The sequence below is a fragment of the Physella acuta genome, unplaced genomic scaffold (assembly GCF_028476545.2).
Source record: "Physella acuta isolate Inbredline_101_S28 unplaced genomic scaffold, ASM2847654v3 ptg002122l, whole genome shotgun sequence".
NCBI lineage: Eukaryota > Metazoa > Mollusca > Gastropoda > Physidae > Physella > Physella acuta.
The window spans coordinates 119140-129155 of NW_026733623.1; the positions used below are offsets into that span (position 1 = coordinate 119140).

At 32.3% G+C, this 10016-nt stretch overlaps 1 protein-coding gene across 1 annotated transcript in view; it reads left to right on the plus strand.

Annotated features, from left to right (window-relative positions):
• LOC131932263 (cadherin-23) overlaps positions 1 to 9548 on the plus strand; it is a 76716-nt gene extending 67168 nt beyond the window's left edge. The window contains exons 49-60 of the mRNA XM_059289127.1: positions 241 to 454; positions 789 to 1114; positions 1614 to 1856; positions 2415 to 2503; positions 2731 to 2814; positions 4766 to 4834; positions 5030 to 5084; positions 6158 to 6291; positions 6611 to 6651; positions 7437 to 7494; positions 8625 to 8681; positions 8792 to 9548. Of these exons, the coding sequence (XP_059145110.1) occupies positions 241 to 454; positions 789 to 1114; positions 1614 to 1856; positions 2415 to 2503; positions 2731 to 2814; positions 4766 to 4834; positions 5030 to 5084; positions 6158 to 6291; positions 6611 to 6651; positions 7437 to 7494; positions 8625 to 8681; positions 8792 to 9086 (1665 nt within the window). The 3' untranslated portion in view covers positions 9087 to 9548. The remainder of the gene's footprint in view (positions 1 to 240; positions 455 to 788; positions 1115 to 1613; positions 1857 to 2414; positions 2504 to 2730; positions 2815 to 4765; positions 4835 to 5029; positions 5085 to 6157; positions 6292 to 6610; positions 6652 to 7436; positions 7495 to 8624; positions 8682 to 8791) is intronic.
• The last annotated feature ends 468 nt before the right edge of the window (positions 9549 to 10016 follow it).

Consider the following 10016-nt stretch of genomic DNA (forward strand, 5'->3'; position numbering starts at 1 on the left):
TTTGCTAAATTAGAATGTAATGTTTAAGTGAATTACCTTATAATTTATAGTCACATAGTTTTTAAGTAGGCTTTGTAAAAAATACATACTTTATCTTGCCGTATTAAACAAAAGCACTTTACAATTTGATTATAGGCCAATTAAAATATGGTGAAAAGTTTATACTTTTTGCCTTACTATACAAATTTAAGTTTTCATTATAATTTCACCTTATTAATCCTTATTAATACAAATTAATAGATCCATGTTATAGCCCAAGACCAAGGAATCCCTCCAAGATCAGCATTGAAAATTATATCATTTAATGTAGAAGATGTCAATGACAACCCTCCAATCTTTGACCCTGGACAACCTAAGACCTTTTCTTTGAAGGAAGAAACTGAAAATGTGCCTGTTGGTACTGTTGTAGCAACAGATAAGGATTACAACTCTTCACTGACCTATCAGTTTCATGGTGGGCTTTCATAATTATTTATTTTTATGTGTAGAGATGATGGAGGTTAAAAGGTAGAGCAGGACTTAAATCTGTTGGAAGTCGCTGAATCTAGTTAGCTTGAATGGGAACCTGATTTTAATTAGAGTAATGTAATAACCAACTGGCATAGTGTTGACAACAACCCATCTATATGCAGTATTTTTAAAAAACCATGCATTATTAGAAATATGAGTCATCATTTCTAAAAAAAATTTACCATATATGTTTATTATAATATTGTGTACTGAATTATACACATTCATGTATACAATGCTGCATGTAAGAAAATAACACAGGTTTAAAATCTTTCTAGATGACGTCGTCAATAAAAATCCATGGCTAGATCATTTCCAAGTTACCACAGACAGAGATCAAAGAGGCATCATCTCTGTTGTCAAACGCCTGGACCGTGAGACAGTGGACTCTGTGAAGTTGGTCATCTTCGCTGTTGATTCCTCATCACTCTCTCCTGCTACCATGTGCACAGGTTTTTCAACACACAGTAAAACTTCAGATCCTTTTGAAATAACCATAACAGTTGAAGACATTGATGATAACCCCCCTGTGTTTAAGGAGAAATCATTGACTACTGGTTTTCTTTCAAGCACAGAAGCTGAGAGGCCTATCATGAGCCTAGTGGTAAGTCTAGCTGCTTTACAAAACTGACTGCTTACTTTTAAATCCTAAGTCTTTCTGGTTCAGTTTAATCATCACTGTATCTATAGAGAATGGCACTCCCTATAACGAACATAGGCACCATAATGCTCACAGGGGAGCCCAGGGATCTCTAGGTCACGCAACCAGCAGATGCGCCTGGTGCAGTTTGACTGTTTAATTAATTAGTATCTCTGATCCCTTGTAAAGGACTCCTAATCAACAGATCCCAGGTGCTAAGATGGCCGCTGGTGAACTCTGGATGCCAAACCATGCTTTCGTGCCACAGTTCCAAAATAAACAATTTATTTTTTATTGCAGAAATCTCCCCAGTATTCTCAATGTTTCATGGCAATCAGATGAACAGTGTAGTAATGCATAAAAGGCAAACACACTGACATACCCACGAGCTATCATTTATTTATATGTATCTATATAAATTAATGTTAAATGTTGCTGTGATTGAAACCGAAAACTATTTCAGGACTATGTGTTGGACAATGACACAGCAGCCAACAGTGTTCACAAGTTTTTCCAGGTGGGGGACCTGACAGCAGATGACCAGCTGCTAAAGGGCTGGTCACCTGACAGTAACCCTCACCCCCTGCTGGTCAACATCAACGGCTCCATCACAACCACCTTCAAGTTCCCAGAAGATGCTTATGGCTTGTTTACCTTACAAGTGAAAGTGAATGACAGTGCTGGTAGTGATTTGCTGGACTTAAAGGTACATCACCTATTCATGTACTAAGTTAGATAACCTACTCATGTACTAAGCTAGATAACCTACTTATGTACTAAGGGAGATAACTAACTTATGTACTAAGGTAGATAATTTACTCATGTACTAAGGTAGATAACTTACTCATGTACTAAGGTAGATAACTTATGGTATATATCTTACACATCAACTTTAGCCTGGGTACTGATCTTATAGTTTGTAATCACTTCTAATATACAACAGTTATCCTTTAATAGTGTTTAATCAGAAATTTCTCTACTAAAATAAAGATAGTGTCTCTAGTCTTTAGATGTCTATAAAGTACTAGCAAACCCTACTTTCACAGTCTGGTGATTAAGTAAAATAGTTATCAGATTTTCATCCACTTGTGCTATTGCATTGCTAAGTATTATGATGAGGTTTACTTTTGTGTTCTCAGTTTGTTCGGAGGTTAATTAGTGGTGAAATGTCACAGACCACTTGCCTATTCAACAAGTTTTTATCTTATTTTTCAATATTAGTTTATTTTTCTCTCTAATAAAACAATGTGGTTTTTTCTTACAGCTGTATGTTGTAGGGAAATCACAGGTTGTTGAAATGACCACAACTCATTCAGAGGATGAACTCAGACACTTACAACATCAAATAACACAGTAGGTTATTACTATAACTTTATTATAAATCTGCTGGCTGTGAAACATTATCAGATAACAGGTTTTTCCCTGGTTCAGTTTTATATCAGTGAAATTTATTTTTAAAAACCTCATATGTTCTAGAACTCTTACAAGGAATAAACTTTCATTACTTCTGTTTTACCTAGAACACTAGCATGAAATACACAATTTTATAATTATGTTCTATTTAATTCTATTTCATGTAGAATGCTGAGTGATGAGGAATACACATTTGTACCTGACAACATCCTGCCTTTTTATGATGAATCTGGTCATGTTAATGGCTTTAAGTAAGTCAATGTTCTATCAGTTGTTTTTTTCTATTTGGCCTATTGACAGCTTGTTTTAAAAAATATTTGTGTAGCCCTTTTCAAATTACTTCTATAAGTATACACACATAAATACCTATGTATCTCTGTTTGTCTGTGTGTGTGGATATATATATATATATATATATATATATATATATATATATATATATATCTAATATATAAAGCTCAATTCTGTAACGCATATGTTTGTTTGTCGCTGGTTATCGATGGATTTAAGTGTTAGAAAATTATCGTGCGCGTTTGTCTAAATTTATGAGTTAAAAAATTACTATTAAAAGTGTTGGGAAATAGTTTTCATTTTTCAAATTATAGTAATAATTGTCGGCATGTTCAGTAAACACAAGTTTTAAAAAAAATATCATCTTTTTCAAAAATTGTAATTATGTCTTTACTTAGTCCTATAGCGCTTACTTCCCTTTGATAAATTAGGCAAAACACATTTACTTCCCTTTATAAAACCATTGCATTAGTTGAAAAGCATTTACTTTTTAATTACTTTGTTTTGGTGTTGGGAAAAAAATAATTACATAATTAGCGGGGATTGATCAAGTGCAAATGTTGTAGGTATTTTACGGATAAGCTTGGAGTATTATAATTGTTCATTAAATTGAAACAGGGGCGTTCGTTTAAGTGAGTGCAAAAACTATGAATAAGTTGGGGTACTATAGTCGTTTATTAAGCTAAAACAGGCGATTCTGCCCCGGGCGTTTATGTTCGCGTTAGTGTTTTCTTTGTGTTTAGGTGGGTTTGCATTAGTGGTTGCGTTTTGATTTGGTTCGTTTTTGTTCTTTCTTTTTTCGTTTTTGTTTGTGTTTTTTTTTTTTGGGTTTGTATTTGTGTTTTTGGTTGGTTTTGCGTTTGGATTTGGTTTGTTTTCGTTCTTTCTTTTTTCGTTTTTGTTTGTGTTTTTTTGTTTGGGTTTGTATTTGTGTTTTTGATTGGTTTTGCGTTTGGATTTGGTTTGTTTTCGTTTGCTTTTTCGTTTGTTTTTTTTTTTTGTTTTTTTTTTTTGGTATTGGTGTTTGTGGTTGGGTTTGTTGTTTGGTTTTTGTTTTCGTTTGCTTTTTTGTTTGTTTTTTCTTTGTGTTTGTATTGGTGTTTGTGGTTGTGGTTGGGTTTGTTGTTAGGTTTTTGTTTTCGTTTGTATTTGTAATTGTGTTAGCGTTATGTTTGCGTTTTGTTGTTTTGGTTGGTTGTGGTTTGGGTGGGCAATGCCGGGTTTATGATGATTACTCAACACACAGGTAATGGTCTTTAACAGAAAGGTTTTTCACAGAAGCCAGAGCAGGGCCTGGCCGGGACGGCTAGTATATATATATATATATATATATATGAGCCGACCCGCGTCGAACCATACGCCGCTATTTAGTTATTTTATTTTCTACTTTTCAGTAATTCATAATTTGAATGCTGCCACTGAAAATATTTGCTTTAAAACACTAAAACCCTCCTTTCCCCCAACCGCTACCCTACACACACACACACACAGCCTCCTCTTAGTTACGTCCCCTAAGTTTAAAATCACAAAATCACTTCAAACTATATTATATGCCCCTAAAAGCCATCACTAAACCCGGCTCTACGATTGTAAACGTTTAGTGTGAACTACAGCTCACCAGACCATATGGGTGTGGTAGGGATATGCCTAGAGAGGAAAAGAGGGGGCTGTTCGGTGGCTCGCTTACAGCTTGGTGTTTTCTATGGTCTCCAAGAAGAGAATTATATATATAGATATATATCTATTGATATATATATATAGATAGATATATATATATATATAGATATATATATATATATATATATATATAGATATATATAGATATATATATATATATATATATAGAGATATATATATATATATATATATATATATATATATATAAAACTTCTTTTTTTTTAATGCCAACAGATCTATACTGGTAGCTCACGCTATAGAAAAGAGTACTGGGAAGATAGTAGATGCCAGCTCTCTACTGCGGTGAGATTTTTTTTCTAGCCAAAGGCTTTACTATTATAATTAAAGGTAATAAATATCTATTTCTTATTGTGTATGTATTTAAATATTTAGAAGGCTTTATTTACAGGTAGATCATGCAAACCTGGGTGGCTTTTGATTTGTCTTGATGTACATCCTATAACAAAATGTTTAAAATTTCTTGTTTATTGTTTACAGTATAATGGATACCAAAAGCCAAGTTCTCTTTCCATTTAACATTATAACAACTGAGGTAAGTTATTACAGTATACAATATAGGTCCATCATTTAAAATATTGACAGGTTCAACACTGTAGGTAACATTAAATGAATGTGTAGAATTGCATATTATATTTTGTAACCAACTTAACTATAAAATTGTAATGTACACTAAACAAAAGTTATAAAGTAATTGCTAATTGTTATATAATTTCTGTCATAATTAGGAATATTACTTTATAATATGAAGGGAAAATGGTTGCACAAAAAGTAATTGGCTTGTGAGTTTTTTTAAATAATGATATCATGTAGCATCATACTATATGGTTTAGATACTAGTCACAGATCTCAACCTGCAAACATTTGAGCATTGACTTGACTGCATTCTTCTGTCTTCTTAATTGTCATGTTGGAAGGTATTTCCTCCAACACAACTAAGTATTACATGTCAACCATATGGCCGGTTGATTCTGATTTCAGCCTGCTTTTCTTTCTGGGTTTGTTTCCAAAGTCTTTGTCTAACCAAGAACAAACTACAAGGCAGCAGTTGTTTGATTTTTGAGAATGATGGTTGTCTTATTTTGTTGACATAGAAGGAGCTATGAAAGACAGTAGTGACCGCATTTAGCAATATTTAGGTGTTGATCCTTTGTGGTTTAGACACTCTTGAAATCTCCAGTGGCTTGACCCGATGGTACACCATATAAGGAGAGGAACTAGCATCGTCTCTTCTCTTGAATGTTTTGCCTTAGTTCATGCCTTATTTCGATGGTTGTCTAGATAGGAGCTATGAAGTAACCCATATTTTGCGATATTAGTATTTTATGTTTGTCTGCCTTATGGTTTGTTGGCCTTTTGGATGTCTGTCTTATGTCCGTGTCGATTTTCTTAAGTATTTTAAAAACTAAGTTTCAGTTATTTTTTGTAATATCCTGTGTGAATATGCTATTATAGACATTTGAAGAGTGTTCACAATATCATGAAGGCGAAATTAAAAATGAATGAAGAGGTTTTACAAATGTCTGTATTATCATACATCTACTGATACAGACAAAAATATACAGTGTTTTCAATTGTTTGTATTATAAATTGTATCTACTGTTTCAGGCTGGTGATAAAGCCATGAGGAAGGAAGCGGCCAAACAAGACGATCGTACAACCTATATTCTTGTGGCATTTATTGTTATTGTAGTTATAATCTTTATTATAACACTCTTTATGCTACTGCACACCATACGAAGGTAAAATATGTGTGCTATTTTATGTAATGATTGTAGGTAAGAAAGGATTTTTCATATCGCATTTTTAATCTAAATGGGAATATTCTATTTGAAGGCTGTGAAAATAAAAAAATTCTATATTTTACTTTTATAAAACAAGTTATGTAATTAATAGTTTTTAACAATCTCACCTCTAATTGGACATACACTTTTGAGAAATTAACTTAAATTTTAGTAGGCTGAAACTCTCAATAGTCTATGGTTACACAACTTGATTATACTAGACCTAACAGTCCGTTTTTTTTATAATGTAATACTTGCATTGTTATTCAAAATGTAGGTTCAAGAGAAAGTTAAAAGCTGCAACCATTGAAGTACATGGTGAGTTCTGTCACAAAGTTTTGTTTCAAATGGGGTAAAAATGTGCCCATGTATCATCAGATCTGTCCCAAAATGTTGTATCAAGTGGGGTAAAAATGTGCCCATGTATCAGATCTGACACAAAATTTTGTATCAAATGGGGTAAAAATGTGCCCATTTATTATCAGATCTGTCCCAAAATTTTGTATCAAATGGGGTAAAAATGTGCCCATGTATCATCAGATCTGTCACCAAATTTTGTATCAAATGGGGTAAAAATGTGCCCATGTATCATCAGATCTGTCTCAAAATTTTGTATCAAGTGGGGTAAATATGTGCCCATGTATCATCAGATTTGTCTCAAAGTTTTGTATCAAATGGGGTAAAAATGTGCCCATGTATTATCAGATCTGTCCCAAAATTTTGTATCAAATGGGGTAAAAATGTGCCCATGTATTATCAGATCTGTCCCAAAATTTTGTATCAAATGGGGTAAAAATGTGCCCATGTATCATCAGATCTGTCTCAAAATTTTGTATCAAATGGGGTAAAAATGTGCCCATGTATCATCAGATCTGTCTCAAAATTTTGTATCAAATGGGGTAAAAATGTGCCCATGTATTATCAGATCTGACACAAAATGTTGTATCAAGTGGGGTAAAAATGTGCCAATGTTTATTAACATCCAAAAATATTTAAATTTCAATTAAAGTACCCTTTAAATAACAAATATTATTCATATTTATTTATAACATATTTTAATAGAAATTAGCATTTGTTTGACTTTATGTTGTATATTTTCCTAGGAATGGATCCTATTAATCCTGTTAAATTTCCTGGTTTGGACAATGACCATATGAAAGGGTAAATTTTTTTTTTACTTTCAGTTTATACGACCAAATCAATAAAAGATTATTTATAGCACAGCTAGTGATAACACCTGTTATTTTATAGAGTCATAACTTACTAGTTGTTTTTTTTTCTATTATTACTCTCTTAGACTACTTTTTTTTTTAAAATAAATCGCAGGATTAAAACAACCATGTTTTTAATTATATTTTGAAAATATATGGGTTGCTCTAAGAATTAAGAATTTTAATAAAAACTAATTAGTATCCACATTTTGTTTTAAATTCGTATATCTAGTTTTGCTAGTTTAGGACAAATCTTAGACTTGTAGCAAGTGCTGGTTTTAATTATACAGTTGTGTTTTAACATATGTAGGGGCTATCGTGAGAAAAAAACCATCTGTAGCAATATTTGGAATAATTTAAAATCCATCCATCACTTGCCTAAAATGAACATAAACAACACTAAATGTCTAGAGGAATCAGATTAATTGTATGCATTCTATACTTATTAAACATTTGTAATTTCAAAGACCTCTTTGTCAATTTATAAATATTTTTTATTTTTCTGCTTATAAATAGAATAATAGAAAAACAAATAGAAAAAGAATAAATTCAGGTTAATATAAAAAATTATAGGAGGGGACTTTTCTGCTTATAAATATGCCATTAGTAATGAATAAATTCAGCTTAAAATAAAAAAATTATGGGAGGGTTTGTGATGTTATACTGGTGGATGAGGTAGAAAATCATATGGCAAACAATTGTGGGTGGCACACAGATGAATTTTTGTGTTTTGTACTAATATTATTGTAAGAGTTTTGGGGTGGGTTTGAGTGCAAATGAATAATAAATGCATGGAATCCTCATTCGACATATAAGATACTGATGTTATTGTGTTGGTGTGGACAAAAAGGTTAGTTAATTTTGTCTAGATGCTTGAAGAGAGAGGACGTTGATCTAGGTTGTTGAATAGAATTTTACAGATGATATTGTCAGTGTTTCTCTGTTAGTGGGTCTTGTGTTTAGTACAGATGATATTGTCAGTGTTTCTCTGTTATTGAGTCTTGTATTTTGTACAGATGATCTTGTCTTATGTTTTGTATTTATGATAATGTCAGTGATTTTTTTTTAACTTTACTTCAGCTCTAACCCAATCTTCATGAGAAATGTGTCTCTTGATGAAGCAGAGGATTCTGTAAGGTAATGTATTATTTTATTTACAAGTAATATAAGACAAGCAATCCATTCTCCCGCTTTTGTTCCCATTATCACTAACCCTACTATCACAATTTCAATTGCTTATGTTTTAGCCAAACATCTGGAAACTCAATGGACGACAACGCTTTCAACAATGTTGATAGAGATGTGGTAGTCGACGAACAAGAACTGACGCTAGATGTGTACGGAAATGATGATCCTTATATGAGCTCAGATAGAATGCACAGCTCACTGGATTACAGACATGAAGAGTATGATGATGAGTATAATGAAGATGGACTGGTAGGGAAACCTCATCCGTCAGTCAGTGCCAGTAGACTTAACAGTGACAAAGATGATGAGGTCTTTGCCTTTGGCATCAGCACATTTGATGCCACTGAAATATAGAACCTTGCTGTGTTGTACACTTCTGTGGTAAATAAACCTGCATCACAATATCTAAGAGACAAATTGTATACTTCTGTGTAAAATAAACCTGTGTCATAATATCTAAGAGACAAATTGTATACTTCTGTGTTAAATTAAGTATGTTATATCTAAGAGACAAATTGTATACTTCTGTGTTAAATAAATATAGTAAGATTTAAGAGACCAGAGTAAAAATATCCAAACCTAATGGAGGTGAGCGAGTTGACGAGATTCCGTCCCCAATGTTGTTGACATGGAATAAAAACGTGCTTTTTAGATTTAGACCGTAAAAAAAAATAAAAAATAAAAACTTAAGCCTAAAATTAATTTAGAAATTTTATATTTTTAGAATAAATGTTATAAAAGTTGCAAATCCAGAGAACTTGAAAATAATTTGTTGAGTTTAAGGCTACATTTCTATTTATTTTCATCAAGCCTAAGTTATAACTGGATGTTTCACTTTTGTAAGACAAATATTGATTGGCTGTACAGTAACTTAGTGATCGATAACTATTTGTTTACAAAACTTTGCAGATTAAGTTTTTAAATAACAATGCAAATTTAAAACCCCATGACCTAGTTTTCTATTTTTAGCTTACAATGTGTACAATAAAATCAATGGCGGCCTATCCAATAGCAGGATGCCATTGTTTATGTCACCATTACACGTGAAAACCAAATTGTTTTTGCTTTTTTTTTAATTTTTATTTAGTTACCGAAAATATTATAAACATCAAATACATCCAATCTTTAGTAAAGTCCGAAAAAAACCAGATAGACAGGATTTTATAACCATATTAATTGTAACTACGCTGTGCATGATTTTTAAATGAATTTATACACCTCTCAAATACCTTTGAGACTTTTCTCGCTGGTGTCCATTGTTGGAGATCACACCTCTTGAATCTT